Source organism: Phalacrocorax carbo, chromosome Z, assembly GCF_963921805.1.
Source record: "Phalacrocorax carbo chromosome Z, bPhaCar2.1, whole genome shotgun sequence".
In the NCBI taxonomy this organism is placed as follows: Eukaryota; Metazoa; Chordata; class Aves; order Suliformes; family Phalacrocoracidae; genus Phalacrocorax; species Phalacrocorax carbo.
In genome coordinates this window covers 880,356-900,657 of record NC_087548.1, presented here as the reverse complement: position 1 = coordinate 900,657, position 20,302 = coordinate 880,356, and the positions used below count along the sequence as shown (strand labels likewise).

Below are 20,302 nucleotides of genomic sequence, written 5' to 3'. Positions count from 1 at the left end.
GCAGGGTGGCTGGGGTGGGGGGAGCTTCATTCTATACCCACTTGGTTAGTGCCAAAAAGCAGCTTGGGAATACGATGACCTCCAGAGACCCCCGGGATGGCGGTGTGAAGAGAAACGGACTGTGAGTCTTTGGGATCCATAGTGGAAATCTACAGGGAACTGGGTGCTTTCATATACAACTTGTCTGCAAAGAGACTCCGGGTGCTCTGGTGAGGGGCCTGGTGACAAACGGTGCCTTACCCCAGAAGAATATAAAATACAGCCATTTTGGGACTGGACTCAGCCATTCTCACTCACCAGCTGCATTTCTTTACAAGTGCCACGGTAATTCTGCATGTCCCAAAGCAGAGGGGTGCCCAGCACCCATCCTTGCCTGTACCTGAACCCAGGCGGGTTGGCTCAGCACAGTGCCCACAGCACAGTGCCCACAGCACTGCCCACACTGCTGCCCACAGCACTGCCCACAGGACTGTGCCCACAGCACAGTGCCCACAGCACTGCCCACACTGCTGCCCACAGCACTGCCCACAGCACAGTGCCCACAGCACAGTGCCCACAGCACTGCCCACAGCACTGCCCACAGCACTGTGCCCACAGCACAGTGCCCACAGCACAGTGCCCACAGCACTGCCCACACCGCTGCCCACAGCACTGCCCACAGCACAGTGCCCACAGCACAGTGCCCACACCGCTGCCCACAGCACTGTGCCCACAGCACAGTGCCCACAGCACAGTGCCCACAGCACAGTGCCCACACCGCTGCCCACAGCACTGTGCCCACAGCACAGTGCCCACAGCACAGTGCCCACAGCACAGTGCCCACACCACTGCCCACACCGCTGCCCACAGCACAGTGCCCACAGCACAGTGCCCACAGCACTGTGCCCACAGCACTGTGCCCACAGCACTGCCCGCACCGCACTGCCCATGGCCCCCCGCAGCCCCCTGCCATAACCCCTTGCACACCTCCTAACCTTGGCCCTTTCCAGAATTGGACTCCCCAGTGCCCCGCCCAGGCTGAACTTTCGCTGATCCTATCAAAAAGGTGACATTTACGCCCATTTCGCTACCAGAAAGACGCAGAGGGTTGGGACCTCTACAAACTCAGGGGTGGCCATCGGGGCAGGCCTGCTTCCATCCCCGCGCCAACCCCGCGCCGTGTGCCGCAGCCATAGCCGCGCTCGAGGCCCCTCCGGCACCCCGCAGGCTGCGTCCCGCCGCTGCCTCCCCTTCCAGCGCAGCCCCCGCTCCCCACCGCTGGGATGGCGTTACTGGGGGGCAGGGGGCTCGGGTGCCGTCGGGGCTCAGAGCGCAGCTGCCTGCCGGGAACACGCTGGGTGGGCACGGGGGCTGCCCGCTCGCAGCTCCGCGTCGACGGCCCCGCAATCGCACACCGGATGGTTTTGGCAAGAGCGAACATAAAGCAGTTGAAACGCGCTCGCTGCGACGGCGCGGGTTGGAGCCCGTCGCTCGGCCGCCTCGGAGCGGAGGCGAGCTGCTGCGCCGGCTGCAGGGGCTCGGCGAGGGCCTGGGGACCCGCACGGCCTCGGGAAGGGGGAAGACGTGTGCGTGTGTGCGCATCGGCGAAGGGAGCCGCGCGGTTGCGTGAAAGCAGACCGACGCGGGGACACAGACTCCTTTTGTGGCCGCACCAGGTCATTCGCTGCTGTACGTTCGCGGTGCGTTTTTGCTAAGCTGTACTTTCTGCCGTATTTAATGCCATTAATAACGCGCCTCAGCTTAATTAAGCAAAGAGGGAAGCAGAAGAGCGCGGGTGCCGTTAGCCCGGGCCGGCCGTGGCTCCGCCGGGGAAACCGGGGGAGCGGGACCCGCCGCCGCCCGGGTCCGAGCCCCGAGCTCCGCCGCGCTCCGGGGCAGCCCCCGGCGCCCTCCCCGCTCCGGGGGCGGCCTCCCCGCAGGCGCGGCGGCCGGAGGGGCTGTCCGGCCGGGCCCCCTGCTCTCCCTCCGGCAGCCGAGCGGGAGAAACGGGTCACGGTCCCTCGGCCCCCATCGCTGCCTCCGCACAAAGGCGGCATCTGCGCGGCCGGCCCGCACAGCCGCACCGCGGGCAGCCGGGAGCGCGGGGCACCGGCGGCGGCACCGGCGGCGGCACCGGCGGGCCGAGCGGGACTGCCGCCTGCCGCGACTCGGCGCGAAGCCGTTCAGGGCTGCGGGGGTCTGAGGGGGCTGCGGGGGCAGGAGTGGGGCTGAGGCACCCACGGGGACCTGAGGCACCCACGGGGACGCGAGGAGCCGAGCCGCCTTCGGGCTGCCAGGGCGGCGGATCCCCCGCGCGGCGCTGCGTGAGGAGCCCCGGGCGGCGAGACACCCCCTCCATTCCACCCCACACCCCCCCCCCACCGCCGGGCCACAAAGGGCCGCGGCTCCTTTAAGCGCCCGGCGGTGGCCGGCCCGCCGCCCGGCGCCGCGCCGCCATTGGCGGGCGCGCCCCGCCCCGCCCCCGCGGCCGCGCCGCCTGTCAGTGGCGCAGGCCCGGCCCAGCGGGCGCGGCCAGGCGGTGCGCGCGGCGCGCCCTGGACAGCTCCCGCCGCCCGCAGACGGCGGCGGCGGCGGCGAGGCGAGGACATGGCGCGGGGCCGCCGCCGGCCCGGCTGAGCGGCCGCTGCCCGCTGCCCGCGGGGCCGGCGGAGCGGGCGGCCTCGGGCCGCGGGCGCCGCCGCCGCCCCGGCGCGGCCGCCGCCCCCATGAGTGAATGAGGAGCGGCCGCAGCGCCCGTCGATGCCTCGCCAGGGAGCCGGGTGCCTGCGCCATGAACCCCGAGATGGCGATGGAGCCGCTGGGCAGCCTGCACGGGGCGGCCGGCCATGAGCCGGAGCTGATGGGCAGCCCCAGCCCCCACCACGGCGGCCGCAGCGCCGGGCCGCTCCGGGTGCCCCCGCCGCCGCCGCCCCCGCCGCCGCCGCCGCCGCACCAGGAGCTGGCCCCCGCCGCCGCCCGGCCGGCCATGGTGTCCAGCATGGCCTCGCTGCTGGACGGCGCCGCCGAGTACCGCCCCGAGCTCTCCATCCCGCTGCACCACGCCATGAGCATGCCCTGCGAGTCCTCGCCGCCCGGCATGGGCATGAGCAGCACCTACACCACCCTGACGCCACTCCAGCCCCTGCCGCCCATCTCCACCGTCTCCGACAAGTTCCACCACCCGCACGCCCACCCGCACGCCCACCACCACCACCACCACCACCAGCGCCTCTCGGGCAACGTCAGCGGCAGCTTCGCCCTCATGCGGGACGAGCGCGGGCTGCCCGCCGTCAACAACCTCTACGGGCCCTACAAGGAGATGCCCGGCATGGGGCAGAGCCTCTCGCCGCTGGGCAACGGGCTGGGCCCCCTCCACAACGCCCAGCAGGGCCTCCACGGCTACGGGCCGCCCGGCCACGACAAGATGCTCAGCCCCAACTTCGACGCCCACGCGGCCATGCTGGCGCGGGGGGACCAGCACCTCTCCCGCGGGCTGGGGACGCCCCCCGCCATGATGCCCGCCCTGAACGGCATGCACCACGCCGCGCACCCGGGCCACCCGCCGCCCCACGGCCCCGCGCTGCCCGCCGGCCGGGAGCGGCCGCCCTCCTCCTCCTCCGGCTCGCAGGTGAGCAGCTCGGGGCAGCTGGAGGAGATCAACACCAAAGAAGTGGCACAAAGGATCACGGCGGAGCTGAAGCGCTACAGCATCCCGCAGGCCATCTTCGCCCAGCGGGTGCTGTGCCGCTCTCAGGGCACCCTCTCGGACTTGCTGCGGAACCCTAAGCCTTGGAGTAAACTCAAGTCCGGCCGGGAGACCTTCCGGAGGATGTGGAAGTGGCTGCAGGAGCCGGAGTTCCAGAGGATGTCGGCCCTGCGGCTGGCAGGTAGGTGCGGGCCGGCGCCCCGCGGGAGGCCGCCGGGGAGCGGGGAGCGGAGCGCGACCCCCGGCAGCCGAGCGCGGCCCCGGCCGGCTCCGCGGGGCGCCCCCCGCCACCGGTACCGCTGTCGGTACCGCTACCGGCCCGGCGGCCTCCCCCCTTCCGCGCTCTGCGTCCCCGACCGCGGGGACACGGGGCTGGGGGCCCCCCCCCCCGTCCCCCGCCTCCTCCGGCGCCGGCACCTGCGCGGCCCGGCGCGGGGCTCGGCGGAGCTGCGGGCTGGCGGAGGGGCGCTCCCGGCGCCGCTCCCGGCTGGGCAGCTCTCCCCGGCCGGGTGCTGAAGGGCGGGCGCCCTGCGCGCTCCTCCCGCACCGCCCCGCACCGCTGCGCTCTGCACCGCACCGCGCTCTCAGCGAGCTTCCCTCACGCCGCCTCCGGGCTCAGCGGGACAGACGGACCCACCGCGTCCCCGGGGCAGGCGGGGCTGGGGGGCGGGGGGGCCGGCAGCCCCGCGCAGCCCCGGCCGCATTGTCCCGCCGAGGGCGCGCTGGCGCCCCCTGGCGCGGGCGCGGGGTGTCACAGCCCCCATTGTTCTGCGGGCGCGGGGGCGCGGGGGGGGCAGCGACCCCCGGCAGCGGCCGCCCCGCACTGCGCCGGGGGTCGGGGTGGGGGGGCCGGGGGTCGAAGACCCCGCCAAATCCCTGCGCAGGCGGCGGGGGACGTGCCGGCGTCCAGGCGCGCCCCCGCAGCGCGCCCCCGGGCAGAGCGGCGTGGGTACCGCTGGGGTCTCCCGCCGCCCCCACGGTAACGCGGGACGTGGGGCAGGGTCCCCCGGCGCCGGCTGCGGAACGAACCCCCTCCTGCCTTGCCCTCCGTGGAAACCGCTCATCCCGTGGATATGGCTACATGGTAAACGGGCGGGCTGCGGGCGGGTGGGCACGCGTGGACGGGCTGCGGTGCGTGGCCGCGGCCGGCCTGGCTCTCGGCCCTCGGCGGTGCCAGCGGAGCGGCCCCGAGCGCGGTTTAGGGACTTGGCGATGTTTGTCCTTCGCTTGCTCCGACCGCAGCCTCTCTGGGCAGATGAACCCTCGCAGGGACGGGGGTCTGTCCCGACGGCTGCCCCTCGCCGCGGAGCCCACGCTGCTGGCCCGCACGGAGGGCTGGCTAGGGGGACAGGCCGGAGGGCGAGGGGGTGTCTCTGCCTGAGCTGGGCCCCCCCGGCGGCGCTTCCCCGCTCTCCCCGGCCGTACCGCGCCATCCCCACCCCGCTCGCCGTCCCCCGGCTGCTGCCGCGGGACTGCCGCGCATCCCGCAAAGTAACGCGGGGGGAGGGCAGAGCTCTGCGTAGCTTTGCGGGCGGGGACGGGGGCTCGGGAGGCCCCGGTGGGCGCTCGCCCCTCCTTTGTCTCCGGCGGAGACGGGGAACAAAGCGGTTTGGAGAGAGGGGGACGAGCCCCCCCCGCCCCCCGCGGGCCGGCCGGGGGGTGCCTGCGGGGGGGCTGCCTGCAGCCCCCCACCCCACCCGCGCCGAGATCCCCCCTCCTGCTAGGGGATTCCCCCTGCCACCAGTGCGCGGGTTCTCCCTGCCCTCTCTGGAGGTCGTGGGATGCTTCCCTCCCCCCCCCCCCCCCACCCCGGGCAGGGGCGCCCGGCATGCGGGGCAGCCGCCGTGCGGGGAGGGGGTGCGGCAGAGCAAGGGGACGAGGAGCCCTGGACTTCTGACGGCCGTGACCCTGGCCGCCCCCCCCGCCAGAGACGCTGTGGGCTGAGCAGCCGCCGGCCAGGGGCCTCCGAAATCCTGCCGGAGGGTGCCCGGGCGGTCTCACGGGGAAGGGGGTCTTTGCGGGGCCGCCGCGGGCGTGCTGCAGGGCTTGCCCGGCTCTGCCGGGACGGGGGAGGGAGGGCTCGGGGCAGGGGTGCTGCTCTTCTCCGCGGGTGCACCCCCCGCCCTCCCCAGCACCCCCGGGCACCCGGCTCTGCCGAGGCCTGTCCTGTTCTGCAGAGCAGAAGGGGTTCGGGGTGGTTGTGCCGGAGCACGCGGCGATGTCGCCTCCCCAAACAAACGCGTATCGAGAGAGAAATCGATGCAGATAATGTTTAGAAGATTAAAAGAGCATTAATGCTGGCAACAGGAGCCTAAACGCGTGGACCCAGTTTTCATTGATCTGGAACCTGAGACGGCTCATTTCCAGTAACGCTGCTGGTGCTTTTCCTTCCCAGCACCGGTCACGGGTGGGGGGGTCCCCACGGAGCCCTTCGGATAGGGCGGAAAATCAGAAATGGCACCGAAGCACCCTCCGGGCGACAGCTACGCTGCGCCGATGAGGTTTTCTGCCGTACACCTGGAGATCACGCGTGTGCAATTCCGGATCTCCGCTTTCCCGGTTCCCCCTGGATTCATCGCAGCGACGCCTTTGCATCCAGGAGGAAAGTCTGGGGAGAGCTCGGTGGCCAAGGGAGCGCAAGTTCCCCATGGAGTGGGAGCTGGAGCGGGGAAGACCTTCGCAAATCACCATCCCCTTCGGGAAATCAATATTATTTTTTTTTATTATTATTATCATTACCACGTGTGAATATACAACCTCATCGCTTCGGTGCTTCCTTGTTCCCCTTTGCTCGCCTGCTTAAACCCCTCTGAGCAAGGGGAATAAGTGGAAAGTATTTCAGATTTCTGAAAACCGGCCATTTTTCTTGTAAATTTTCCCAGACGGGATGAAAACCTGCTGTCCTTTGAGGGAAATCCCCCGTCTCCCCGTGGGAGCTGTAGCAGTGGGGTGCGGTTATTATTTCTTCTTATTATAGAAGAGATATAATAATAATCTGTGCTGCGCTATTCTGCGCTATTTTTTATTATTTCTGTGCTTGTAACCTCTCCTGGGAGTCCTGAGCCGCGGCCGCGCCCGGGCGGTGCGGACAGGGCCGGGCAGCCCACGCTGCGAACAGGCGGTGCGGTGCGTGCTTCCGAGGGTCGGGCGGGAAACGGCGGGGGTTTGGCGGCTGGAGAGGGGACGGGGCTGTCCTGGGCTGCGGGGAGAGGCTCCTCCCGCAAAGCAAAACGAAAGGCGGGCACCCCGCCGCTCCCCGGGCTTTCCCTCTGCCTCGGCCGCGGCATCGCCCCCGGGACCGCGTCCCCAAAACGGGCTGGCGGCCCCCTCCCGCCCTCTCCCGCCGGGATTGCGGGACGGCCCCAGGGGCTCGCTCCGGGGGCTGCGGGCTGGAGCCCCCCCCCCGGGCGGCGGGAGCGCCCTGGCCGGGAAGAACCCGCTGAGCGCGCTCCGTGCGTTCCGCTCCCGCAAGCTGCGGGCTGCGGCGGCCCCGCGGGTGCCGGGCGAAGCCCCCCGGGTGCGGAGAGCGCGTTCGGGGGAGCCGGTGCGCACGGCCGTGCTGGTGCGCCCCGCAGCTCAGCCCCTGTGTGACCCCCCGGAGCCCCGGGCCGCCCCCGCCCGAGGGTCCTGGCCGAGCGCGGGCCGGCCCCGCTCCCCGTGGGGCCTTGGCCGGTTTCCGCGCCGGCCAGCGAAACGCGCGCGCTCCGTGTTTCGCACTCGCACTGCCTTTCCCGGTTGCTGAATCACGTTATCGGCGATTAAACAGTTTCGTCCCAAAACACCATCGGTGGTGCGGTTGTGCCAGACCGGGGCCCCGCCGCTCACGGCACGTGCCCACCCGCGGGCTCGGAGGCCCCGGTTCCGCGGGAGCCGTGCGACCCGCGCGGGGACACGCTCCGCTCGCCCCCCCGCGACCGGTGCGGGCCGCGCGGCAGCACCCACGCGGGACGGGCGGGGGGCCGTGCCCCTCGCGGGGGGTGCCCGGCAGACCCCGCGTGCCGCGGCAGCGGGCGCGTCCCGCCACGTCAGCACCAGGGACAGCGGCGGGGAGGGGAGGGGGGGAGGGGAGGGGAGGGGGTGGTGGGGAGAGGGAGAGGGATGGAGGGGAGCGGGAGAGCTGGGAGTGGAGGGGGGGAGGGATGGATGGGAACAGGAGAGGGATGAAGGGGAGCTGGAGAGGGATGGAGGGGAAGGGGAGAGGGATGGAGGGGAGGGGACAGCTGGGAGTGGAGGGGGAGAGGGATGGAGGGGAGCGGGGGAGAGCTGGGAGTGGAGGGGGAGAGGGATGGAGGGGAGCGGGAGAGCTGGGAGTGGAGGGTTAGGGGGTGGATGGGAACAGGAGAGGGATGAAGGGGAGCTGGAGAGGGATGGAGGGGAAGGGGAGAGGGATGGAGGGGAGGGGACAGCTGGGAGTGGAGGGGGAGAGGGATGGAGGGGAGCGGGAGAGCTGGGAGTGGAGGGTTAGGGGGTGGATGGGAACAGGAGAGGGATGAAGGGGAGCTGGAGAGGGATGGAGGGGAAGGGGAGAGGGATGGAGGGGAGGGGACAGCTGGGAGTGGAGGGGGAGAGGGATGGAGGGGAGCGGGGGAGAGCTGGGAGTGGAGGGGGAGAGGGATGGAGGGGAGCGGGAGAGCTGGGAGGTGATGGGGAAAGCCAGGAGGGGTCAGGTGAAGGAGGAGAGAGGGGAGCAGGCGAGGGGCGAGCACCCCCGGGCAGGCCATGGTGGCCTCTCCCTGGCCCAGAGCCCGGCAAACCATGGGGGCCATAACAGAGGAGCGAGGGCTGGCGGCTCCTCATCCCCCCAAGGCCCCCCCAAGGCCGGGGCTGCCCTAGTGCCGCTGACGCTCCCGCACCCTCACCCCTGCGGGAGAGCCCCTGTGCTGTAGCTGGTTGTGAGGGGCGGGTTGTGCACAGGTGGGCTGTTGTGGTCCGTCTGTCCGTCCTCTGTCTCTTTGTGCTCTGCCTAATGCTTCTTCCTCTGGATTTTTAGACTATTTTGTTGTCCGTAGATGCAGCTAAAAATTAAGGCACAGTAACATCTGTATCAAGTGTGTTATCTATATATAAAACTATTTCTTAGTGTTGAACTAAATATACAGGTACATAAAGATTCTTTGAAAGGCGCTTAGTGGCTTGAAATATTAGTACTCTCTTCAGATATAGATTAGTGGTTATGTCTGAGCAATCCATGCGGTAAATTGTGGTGCTGGGTGATAAATTATATTTCTCATGTACCAACTTTCTGAAATAATATCCTGCCCTATCTTTTTGTTCCACATTATTTCTGAAGACATTTCTGTCCTGCAGAAATTTGAATCCCATTTTTGTTAAGCAAGCAGTTTTTATCGGTTTCTTGATCGGTTGATAAAGGTAGATCTGACCACATTTGTCATTAACTGCATTTCTATCTTTTTTCCCCCTCTACTTTTTTAAGAAACAACTGGTCCATCAACAGGTTTTACTCATTCTGAGCTTTTCCGAGCTGTTCTTCGCTATTTCCTTATTAAAATTTTTCCCAGCGTCTCATTTTTTCCTGGTATCTCTTGGCCATCACCATTTGAACCAAAATACCCCAAACTCACATATTCCTCTGCATTTGCAAACTGGCAGAGTTTATTTGTGGTGAGGAACACACAAAGGAGAGAACATTTTTGCCAAAAGGATTATTTTCCAGTAACAGATGCTGTTTCTTCCTTCCCTCTTTATAGGCCGTCTTGACCCACACTTTGTGCTTCTTTTTTTCTGCTCCGCGGCCCCGGTTGCTCATCCTTAAGCACTCCCCCCTTGTAGCAGTCACAGAATCTTGTCCTAGATGTTCCTGCCATGCACCAGTTGCGAGTGGCTTTTTCATCCCTCCCAGTTAGACATTACTCAGAGATGACAAGCTTCTCGCCAGTAACCCAACACATCTATTCTGAGCCTCCGAGCACTAAAAGTAGCAGACTCCTCGCATCAGAGGAGCTCCCCTGTGGCTGCCTTCAGAGTGGAAACGGGGCTCTGCAGGTGTACGGCGAATTAATCTAACAGGGAAAGCAGGGCTGAAAGGACTTGAGGCATCGCTTGTCCTGCCGGTCTGCCCCATTCTTCAGGAATCTCCAGCGATGGGGATTTCTCCGGCTACCTAGGCAATCTCTTCCAGGGCTTACAGGTACAAAAAAAAATCCTTAATGACTAGCCTTAATCTCCCTTTTTGTCTTTTAAATCCTTTGCTTCTCATCTTATCCCCGCTAGACACGGCAAAAAAAAAAATTACTCCCTTTCTTCTGATAGCAATCTGTTTGTATTTAAGACAACTATCTTGTCTCCTGTCCTCTCTAGAAAAAGCCCCGTCATACTTTGGAGATGAATATGCAGAGAAAGCATTATGTCCAAAGGGACAGCTAATACATCTCTTTTTCCAAGGTAAAAGATTTTGTATCCAGCTCTATCAGTCTTGCAGACTTTTGTATAAAAGGCTGTCCGATTTATAGAGGATTTTTGTACGCAGAAATCATACAAAATAGACTAATCTCAAATGGGTCCAGTGATAAGATCAACCAGACAAGTCACTGATGGCAGATAGAAATGCAATCAAGAAAGAAATTGGAGTGTTTTGGGGTTGTTTGGGGTTTCTGAGCTGTAAAATCAAACTACTCCATTGTGAAGAAAGGGGACTCAAACCGCTGGTACAAAGGAATTATTGGCCAAGCGATAGAGGCTGGCAGTTTCCCAAAACACAAATTGTCTCTGAGACCAAAATATCTCTAAGTAAGCAGGGAACATATTTATGAGTAGTGGTGATTTTCCAGCAGATCTCATCTTGTCATAATGGGCATTTAAGAACGGGGCCTGCGCTGAGGCATTAAGCTTTGGCAAGCAGCACTCAGCTGAAGAAGATAAAGGAAGAGCATGAGGAAGTCTTCCTTGGAGAGCTTCCCACGCACCTTCTTCACCATTTTCCTTCTCCTCTGTGCTTATCATGCCCACTCATTCCCGTATCAGGTGAGGATGCGCTGCTTTCCCCGGCAGCCAGCGTCACAGCACGAGCACCTTTCCTCCAGCTGACACTGGGAAGGACCGGTGGCACCGTGTCAGCCCTGACCACAGGCTCCCGACGTGAAGAGGCTTGCACAGATTTAGGTATAAGCACCCAAAGCTTTTCCCCTGCCCTTCGGGCATCTTCAGTGCCAAATTTCTCCTCCACCATGCCCGGATCCTGCTGGGGTGCAGCGTCTCGGCCCTCCTCTCGCACCCAGCCCTGACGGCGCACCGCAGAAGAGGTGTCCTGCGGGGCACGGCCGCACAGACCCGACGCCAGTGCCGCGCTCGGTGTCAGCTGCGGTGACGGGAGCACTACCTGGTGCAACCACTCTCACCCACCTTGCCCGCTGAAGAGCCACCCCACCTCCCGTCCACCAGCTGCGTGGCAGCACGTGCGCTGCGGCGCTGGGAGGCCCACGGCCCCTCTGCCTGGAGGGAGCCCGCTCCCTGCCTCCCCTCCACAGACTGCTTTGCTGGTGCGCGGGGAGGGAGGGCACGTCCCTCTCCTGCTAAAGCTTACCGTGAAGCACGCCCCGGGAAGAAGGAAACGGGAACCTGACTTTATGGTGAAGAACATCGCTGCTCGCAGGCCTGCTCTTGCATTCTGTGTTCAGCAGTCGTTGCCTGAAGTGCAAGGAGAGCTCGGAGAGCCAGGAGAGCGACACAGGTCTGGCTTTGCCAGATAAGTTGGGACGGCTTTGCTCCTGTCCTCTCTTGTTCTTCATAATTGCACCCTACCAATAACAGCCATTAAAAGGAAATAATAATTTCCTGCTTTCTCCCATGCGTCGGGATTTCTGAAGACAAGCTGGTTCTGGAGGCATACGGCAAGAACGCAGCAGATCTGCCCTTTCCCTTGCAGCAGGGCCCGCGGGGCTCAGCCCGCAAATCTGACTTGTAAGCGTAAGGTGCCAGGAGGGAACCGCAGCACGGGAGGGTGTCGGAGCGGCATAGCTGTGGGAAGGCGGCTAGATGTAATCAGCAGAAAACAAAAGGGCAAGGTATTTCAAATTCTAATCCACTCTAAGATTTCAGGTCTTACACAGTGCTTGCTCACCCACCTCAACTTCAGATTCCCAGTCCTCTCCTGGAAAAGAGGCCTGAAGCACTTCCCTGCCTCCACGGGGAGAAGGTCTCAGCTGTGTGCTGGTACTTGAGGGGATGTGCTGGCGCATCACTTGCAGGTGCTGCTACACCAGGCAGAGCACTCGCTGTGGGGAAGGCCTGGTTCCAGCTCTGCTCCGACGAAGGGAATATAAATCCACATTATAGGAGAGTGTTATAACTCAGCTGGAAGCTATTTTGAGATTCAAAAGAGAGAATCTCCGGAACAAGAGGCGACATAAGTCTCCCAGGCGTTAGGAGTGAAGGACTCGCAGGGTACAGTCTGAAGGATCCAATGTTTTGCCGTGACTGGGTAGAGGACCGGAGCAGTCTTGCTGCTGCAAGAGCTGGTGGCACCGGGGAGTGGTACGTCAGCGCTGCAGACGGGGCGGCTCTGCTCATCACAGTCAGCGAAGGCCTTAAATGCTACTGCTTCCACGGTTCCTGTCAGCTTGTGCTTCTGGAAGCAGCTGGGACTCTGAACCAGCACAAGTGTATTTTGGCACCTCGACGAGGTTGATGCAATTATGCAGGGAGTGTGTCTGTCCGTCTCTGCAGCCCGGCCGCTCCTCTGGCGCAGAGCCATTGGCGCCCTGCGGGGTACCCCAGGGGGTCACTGCGCCCGGGGCCACGGGTCCCACGGGTTACTTGGTGTTGTGTTGCACTGGTTGTTGTCACCCCTTGTCGTGGAAACCAAAGTCTGTGGAGAGGAGGAAGGTCCCGTAATTGCCTGCCTTGCGACGTGGCTACGGCGTGAGATGGCACCGCGCCGGACGGTGATCCCGGCGGGAGGGAGAGCTTATATAGCCCCCAGCTAATGGAAAGGAAACCTTGCGAGCTCACGATCAACTCTGACACAGAAATCTGTCAGAAATCAGGTCCGTTCCTTTTGTGGCTCGCAGAAGAGCTTGTTTTTAAAGAGGGCTGGATATTGGGTGGCAGGGGATGCTCCCTGCCTCGGCCACAGAAGAGAAACCGGGAGGCTGCCTCGCAGGAACTGCCTCAGTGCGTGGCCGGGGCTTGCAACCGCTCAGTGACAAGGAGTACGTTGAAACTGCTCTGCGTGCTCACCAAGCCTCCACTCGTTCTCGCCCTAGAGTGCAATAAATTGGCCCTACCCCATCTATTATTTATCATTCTGTATTAATGATGGAAGTATATTACAGCAGTACTTAGAGGCCTTTGTCAGAGGTCCCACAGTGAGGTGGGTCTTGCAGCACTGCACGGGAAGAAGCAGCCCGTGCCCCGCAGAATTTACAGCCCGATTTCAGCCACCCAGCAGATTTAGAAGCGATTTGACACGAATAGCCTGAGACCTGCTACATGCCATAAAGTAATATAAAAGAACCAAGTCCCCAAACCCATTTGTCTTCCCTTCTCAAAAAGCTGAGGGATGCAAGACCTAAGAGAGGAAGGCATTCCCTCCGTGACAGAACTGGGAGAGAGAAAAATCAGGTTGAGTGCCAAGAAAATCCATTCCTGGCAGGAAACAACGAGGCGCTGCGCTTCCTTCTCAGGGTGTCGTAGGAATCCCTGTGTCTCCACAGGAATCGCGGTGCAGGGAGCGTCGGGCTGTTATAGGAGGGTTGGTGTGGGCGAGCAAAGAGATCTCCAATAATGGCACATCTTCTCTGGAAGAACGGGATGAACGCTTTGTGCAACACTTCTCGTTCGTGGGCATATTCTGGTTTTTTTCTGGATAAATGCCTTCAGAGGGCATTCTCAGGGATTACAAAAATCGGGAAGCTTTCATGTGTGTGCAGCAGATGAAACGAGCAGGTGAAGGCACACTGGCTGCACACCCCGACAACGTGATTATTTGCATCTTCATTCAAATTGTTTCTTGTTACATAATGATTTTGTACACAGTGGAGTACTTAACCTAATTTGTATTGATCTCAATTGCTTTCATTTGTGCATACTTAATTCAGAGAGGTAATCAAATTGATTTTTAGGCCTAGTTTTTAAGAGATAGTAGTAACACAGATATACAAGAGGTCGCTTTAAGTGAATCATAGAGAAAGAAAAACATTTCAAACCTTTGGAAAAGCTTTTGATGGTCATTTCATTGTGTTCAGTATTACTAGCATAATTAAATTTCCTTCACATTGAGTTCTCTCTGAAATCAAATTGAGGAACATTTTTTAGTTCCATCAGACAGATAACTGGGTTTAGTTGGCTTGGTGCTACACCCGCATGAAACCACGTACGGGAGATCAATATTCACGGCTTATCCTTACGAACTATAGGGAGAAATTACTTACTGCTGGGTTAAGGGAATATTGTTCTCTGCTTGGCTCCTTCTTAACATTTGCTGTTTATTTCATAGCTGCAAAGTCACTTTTGCCATTAGAGTAAAACATCGTAAAACCGGTGATTCTCTGAGGGTGGTAGTTAACTTGAGAAACTGCAGGGAGCCAAATTCAGAGGAGGTGAGGACCGAGGGAGGCTTTTGTCGGTGAAAGCAGACCATGAAGAGTGGCCATGAGAATTTTCAGGCTGCTAAACAGTCCTCCCAGATTTCTGGGTAAAACCCCCTCGCCTAACTGGTTTAGAAGTAGCGATTCCTGAGGGGGGGAGATGGACTGACGTCAGATTTATGTTGGGTTTATGTTTGTGCGAGTGCCGGGCTTGCACTGTGCTTGTGCTTCACAGGACGTGAAATCGCATGAGCTCTTTCGTTAACGTCTCCAGTATCTGAAGGAAACTGGTGTCAGGCTCTCGGAAGGGAAGCGGGATGGGTCTGTGGTCTCCGCAGGTCCCCCTGCTCCTGTCTCTACAGTCCGTGGTATCGCAGCCCGGTTGGCAAAGCCCCTCTGCCCACAAGCGCCACTGCCCAGGGCCCCCTTACGGACCAGCTCCCGCATCTCCGGGACTCGGCTTCCCAGACCCCCTGCAGCTCCGGCCGTGGCGGCGTTAGCCCGTGGAAGGTTTCTCATTGATGCTTTCTCCTTTGCTTGAGCAATTGTTCTTTCTGCGTTGGCACGCTTGCCACAAGCGTAGCTCCAAGCAGCACTGACCCCGACGAGCGGAGCTCGCCCCATCCTCTGCCAGCAGCTCCTTCTCAGGGCTGGGACACGGGCTTTCCCTGGACGTACCAGCCGCCGCCGGCGTTCACATGAGCACGGCCCACCCAAGCTCTGCAGACCTCACTTTCCGAAGCACCTGCTGAGGCGATTCATAGGCACGCAGCCTCCAGACCACCTGGCTCTGTAAGCAGCTCCTTTTCCTCACCGAGGACCACCCCAGCCCTGGGGACACCTCCCTGTCCTGCTCCTCCTCCTCCCCCTGGCGCTGGTGACCCTCGTGTCCTCGTCCCCCCGGCTGCCCCCCTCTGGAGCACCGGTCTCCGCAGGGCGAGCAGAGGAGCTGAGGGAGGAGAGCCCCCAGCTCGCTCCACGAGCATCCCTGCCCCATGCCTGCGGGTTTGAGGATGCACGCTATTGCAGCGCTGCCGGTCGCAGTGGTGGGCTCCGAATCAATCCATTTTGGCCTACATATGGCAAAAGCAGCTTCTATAAAAAGGGCTGGTCTTTCTGTGCCCGCCTAAACAGCTGATAGGAACTGTTGCTGCCTGTAGGGATGTGCAGCGCCGCGGCTGGGTTCCATAAGGCCGGCGTTACGCGCTGCAGATTGATTGCTGAGCCGCGCATTGTTTCAGCCGTTAATGACGGAGCCCGCTGGGTATCTGTCAGTGAAAAACAGTCATGAGAAAATGCCAAATCACCTGATCTGATCCGTTGCACTGTATCGAGCTTTCGCCAGCCGCGTGGAGGCCTGGCCCCAGACCCTGGGTCCCACCGCGCAGGGGGCTGAGCTCCTGAGCGAGCTGGGCTAGGGCCGGAGCACGGTGGGACCCCCGGCCTGGCGGGGGGAGCGGGGCTGGGCAGGGCTGCTTGGGGCGCTGGGGACCACCGCACCTCCTGGGGTCGAGCGTTCTCGCCGTAGGAGGGTGGAGGGGGACCCCCGCGGCGGCGCTAGCAAATCCACTGCCTTTTGCTGGTAGTCGCCGTGCGTTCATCATTAATGACAGAGTGAATTTCCCAGTGCTTCAGTCTTTATAAATAGAAGTTATAAGGCAGTACTTATCAACTGAAATGCTTATAGATGTTTTTCAGGATTTATAGCTGTTTGTAATGCAGGGGCTGGCTAGGTTCCTCTCTTCTAAGGAAGAAAATGGAAAATAAAAGTTATTGTTGCCGAAAATAAGACAAATGAGCTATGAGTAGATATATTCAAACTAATGATACTCAGTGACAAAAAAGAAAATTGAGCTTAATTTAGAAGCATGTAAAGTTCACAAAGAAACCAAAATTCAGATGGGCTTGCAGAAATAAAATAAAAAACCATCACCACTTTCCTGCAGATCCCTTTCAAGCAGATGGGGTTGCGGATGCTGGACCTGGTGCGATACACGTCAGTCACTACAGCGCCTGGTTACAGTGGGGTCGTGATTTCTTCCAAAGCAGCGTGCGATCATTCTTTTTTCCGGTGTGAATTTTATTGAAAGCTATTAAGCGTGGGCAGTTTAGTGCAAATTTGTGAGAGAGGTGTGTCCCAAGGCGTGGTGGAGTCTGTGGCAGACGCGAGCAGCGGCCGCCATGCCCTTCCCCACTTCGCCCACCGCAGCGAGGTGTCTGCCTGCGGAGGCGGCGCACCCCAGCTGCATCGACCCTTGTGCCCCGGCTGCAGGGGGCTGGGACGTGGGATGCCCCTGCTTTTCCCTGGCTCACGTTAGGTGGAATGAGTGCCAGCCCTGCTGATCGGGGGAACTGGCTTGCAGGTGCAGGGCATTCGGGGAGACGGCCCCTTCGCAAGGCTCTGCGGGGGTTTTACCCAGTTCCCAGAGCTGCAGCTGCGCAGGGTGGCCCGGACCGATGGCTGGATTTCACTTCCCTGGCTGGCAAACAGGGCACGGTACTCGGGTGGCACATCTCCCAGCTGCCAGACGCGCACACAGGGGGGTGGGGTGACGTGAAACTGTCTGAGAGCTGCGGCACCTGTCAGCCAGGAGGCACGACTGCCTGCCTCTGCGCTCCCTCTCTGGGATCTGGCAAAATATTTCCACACATGCTTAACCTCAGGCTTGCAAACAGGCTAATAAAAAATCAATAGAGTGTCTTGCATATTTAAAGTTGAACATCTGAATAGTTATTGTCTTTGTGGAGAGGAACCTTATTAGCACTGAGAACCGCAGGGATTCTGGGGCTCATTCCCATCATCTCCTGGTGCCTCGCCTGACTCGCCGCCTGCCCCTCCGCACCTACTCGGAGTGCTTTTTTTATTTTATTTGCTTGATTTCTAAGCAATACCTAATTCTGTTTTCAAGCAACGTTTTCTTAAACGTTCCCTTAGCTTTAGCTGCAGGACAAAACCACGCTCACTGAAGACAGATGTCCCTCCTTGGGGACGCAGCCCGCAGTGCGGTGTCAGGTCTCTGCACCGCTCTTAATGCCCTTTAAATCGGCGCGTGTCCACTTCAGTCAACAGTAAGCACGGCAGTACTGAACCTATTTCTGAGCTCCTTCTGTATTCTTTCTGTGTAAAGCATCTTTAGTCCAGTGAGAAGAAAAGGGAAGGTTTGGGGTTTTTTTTTCCCCCAGTTATGGCTTTCAATTCTTGCCAGTTGTCCATTTTCTTCCATAGATGTATGTTCAGTATTAACTGCAGTTAATAAATCAAATTGTTCTTAGAATCAAGATGGCCGCTTCCCTTCCCTCTACGATTAAAACGTTTCTCTTTCTGTAGGCAGGTTTCCTGGATAATAACTTTATTTTATTAGAGTGCTCACTCCATTTTTCTCTTCTGATAAATGCATGTCAAGGAACAACATTTGCCTTTATGGTGCCTTTTCAAGAGCAAACTTAACAGTTCAAGGAAAGTATTTACTGAATGCATTGAAAAGCACATACCTTTGCATTATTTATTACAAGATACCAATAACTGTAAAACGCAGAGTATCTCTGGACATAAATTAGTGATGTTAGGAAACACTAGACTCTGCCCAGTGTCCCGGAACCTATTAGAAAACTGCAGGAAAGATGCAGGTGCTCGTCACACCCCTGCTGCTGGGGGTGCTGCCGCATGGACGCCAGACAAAAGGTGAGGCAAAGCCTCAAATGCAGAAATCCAGCCTAAAAGCTGCTTTTTCATCTCAGACAGGCGGTAAACCATTATCTGTGGAGTGTGTGGCGTGGTAGGTCAGAGATGCAGCCAGGGAACCCAGATTCTTGCTGCGTGATGCCGTTGGGCTAATCGCCTCCGGAGACCCGAGCCTGGCCATCGGGCCGCAGGGACGGGCTCGCGCTGCAGCCGCCGGCGTGCCCACGCAGGAGCGGCCGTGCTGCCGCCCGCTCCCCCGGGTCCCGGCAGAAACCCCGGGCCGGCGCCGCTGCCTCCGGCGGGGCCGCGCTCTGAACCGCTCCCGGGGACGCCCACCGTAACCTCTGAGCCAGGGCTTGGACCCAACTCTCCGGAGCATCCTCCTCTCACGGTTTGGCCCTCTTAGGGTATGTCGAAGGGTCTGGCCCTGACCTTCCTCCCAGAGGCAGCTCTGCTGCAGCCGCTGGAACCTGGCAGCTGAGAATGGATGCAGGAGAGGAGTCAGAATCAGCCACTCCAACAAAATATTCCAGTTCCCTGCAGAAATCCACTTAAATACCAGCCCATGCACGAAACTAAGCTGATCAGCGTAGCCCGTTACGCACCCAGCTGTGCCAGGCTCCCTGTGGTGCCGTGCTCGGGCACAGGTAGGTGGGTGCGGTCCTCAGTTTGGGTTAATTACAGGCATTTCCACAGTCTGAGTTTTACTTTTTGGAGCAGGTTCTCATTTCACATTCTAGACCTGCAGAATTTTTTAATAGGGCTGCTTAAAAACCCATCCACTTATCAATTCACTCTACTTATTTTGTCCCAGCACATTACCTCCCCATGCCAACTTATGGATTTTTTTTGTATCTTACTGCCCTGTGTAGACAGCCTTATCAGGCTATTTTTAAATCCGGGTGTGCTATGGCAGCGGTATTGGTTTCAGCACTTGATGTTCTCTCTGCGCTAATAAATACAGATCAGCTATTAATACTGACTTTTTTTAGGATCCATTAGCATCGCTTGGCACAGCGATGGTCAGGCGCTGCTGCCCCGCTTGACCCGAGCTCTGACGGGCATCGCTGGCTGGCCTCGCCCTTGCCCTCAGGAGACGCCCCGGGGAGGGGGATGCCGCTGGCCACCGCAGAGCGCCGCCGGCTTGCCCAGGGACTCTGCTGCCGCTTGCCCGTGGCTCTCAGCCCTTCCCAGCCAGCCGCCGGTGCTGGAGCGAGCTGGGGAGCGGGGAGGCTGGCCTTGCTGAACCTCCGGCCCAGGAAAGCAGAGGGTCGGGCTTTAAGGTGAAAAGGACGATCTGAGGAGGACGGGGAGATTTCTTCTCAGATGAGAGATAGTTGCCTGTTTTAAAAGAGGTTTGCAATCCAGGGTATTGCAGACTATTTTGTCCTCCTGGAAGGAGCTTCAGGACAAGAAGGGCCTGGAGGGGCTGGAGCGTGTCCAGAGAAGGGCAGCGGGGCTGGGGCAGGGTCTGGAGCACAAGTGTGCTGGGGGGCGGCTGAGGGGGCTGGGGGGGTTTAGCCTGGAGAAGAGGGGGCTGAGGGGAGCCCTTCTCGCTCTCTGCAGCCCCCTGAGAGGGGCTGGAGTGAGGGGGGGGCTGGTCTCTGCTCCCAAGTCACCAGGGACAGGGCGAGAGGGAACGGCCTCAGGCTGCGTCAGGGGAGGTTTAGGCTGGAGATGAGGGGAAATGTCTTCCCTGCCAGAGCGGTCAGGCCCTGGCACAGGCTGCCCAGAGAGGTGGGGGAGGCACCGTCCCTGGGGGTATTTAAAAGACATGTAGATGCAGCACTTCTTTAGTTTAGGAGACATGGTAGCGTTGGGTTGGGGGTTGGACTTGATGATCCTAGAGGTCTTTTCCAACCTTAACGATTCTGTGATTCTATGATTCAAAATGCATGCTGTAAACCCAAATGCAGATAAACTCCAATATATGGGGCGGGGGTTTCTAGAAGCTCCGTTGGCTTTATGCCTGGGGTGGCACTGCCGGCAGTCACGCTGCGGCAAAAACCCCGAGGGAGAAGGGCTGAGGCGAGCCAGCGCCTGACCCGCTGCTGTGGAAGCCTGCGTGTCATCACCTCCACAGGGGCAGGCTCTGGTAACCGCTGCCAGCAGACATCGGGAAAAAAATCGGCGCGTTTCAGCAAAGCTGCACACCCATAGAGGATTTCCATCGGGAAGCGTTACCTCATTTCTGGACCGGCTTGTGATAAGCGTCGCGCAGGGTGAGCGTATCGTGCCATGTAAGGCCATGCCTGGTTTCAGCAACGCTTTGAGTTTGCTTATGGAAAATGCAGTTTAAGAAGCCACTGTGAAGCGGTGATGAAGAGGATGGAGCTGCTGGCAAGCCAGCGGCTCTGCAGGGGGTGTGAGGTGCCCAGGGGAGGCTGCGGG

At 60.4% G+C, this 20,302-nt stretch overlaps 1 protein-coding gene across 8 annotated transcripts in view; it reads left to right on the top strand.

Moving 5' to 3' along the window:
* The first annotated feature begins 2,565 nt into the window (after positions 1–2,565).
* ONECUT2 (one cut homeobox 2) overlaps positions 2,566–20,302 on the top strand; it is a 29,928-nt gene continuing 12,191 nt past the window's right edge. Inside the window, exons 1-4 of one of the 8 annotated variants that reach the window (XM_064437944.1) lie at positions 2,566–3,866; positions 4,686–4,769; positions 10,004–10,087; positions 10,667–13,921. In XM_064437944.1, coding sequence (XP_064294014.1) covers positions 2,714–3,866; positions 4,686–4,769; positions 10,004–10,087; positions 10,667–10,926 — 1,581 coding nt within the window. In that variant the 5' untranslated portion in view covers positions 2,566–2,713 and the 3' untranslated portion in view covers positions 10,927–13,921. The other 7 variants (XM_064437949.1, XM_064437948.1, XM_064437945.1 and 4 more) reach the window with 7 other exon arrangements.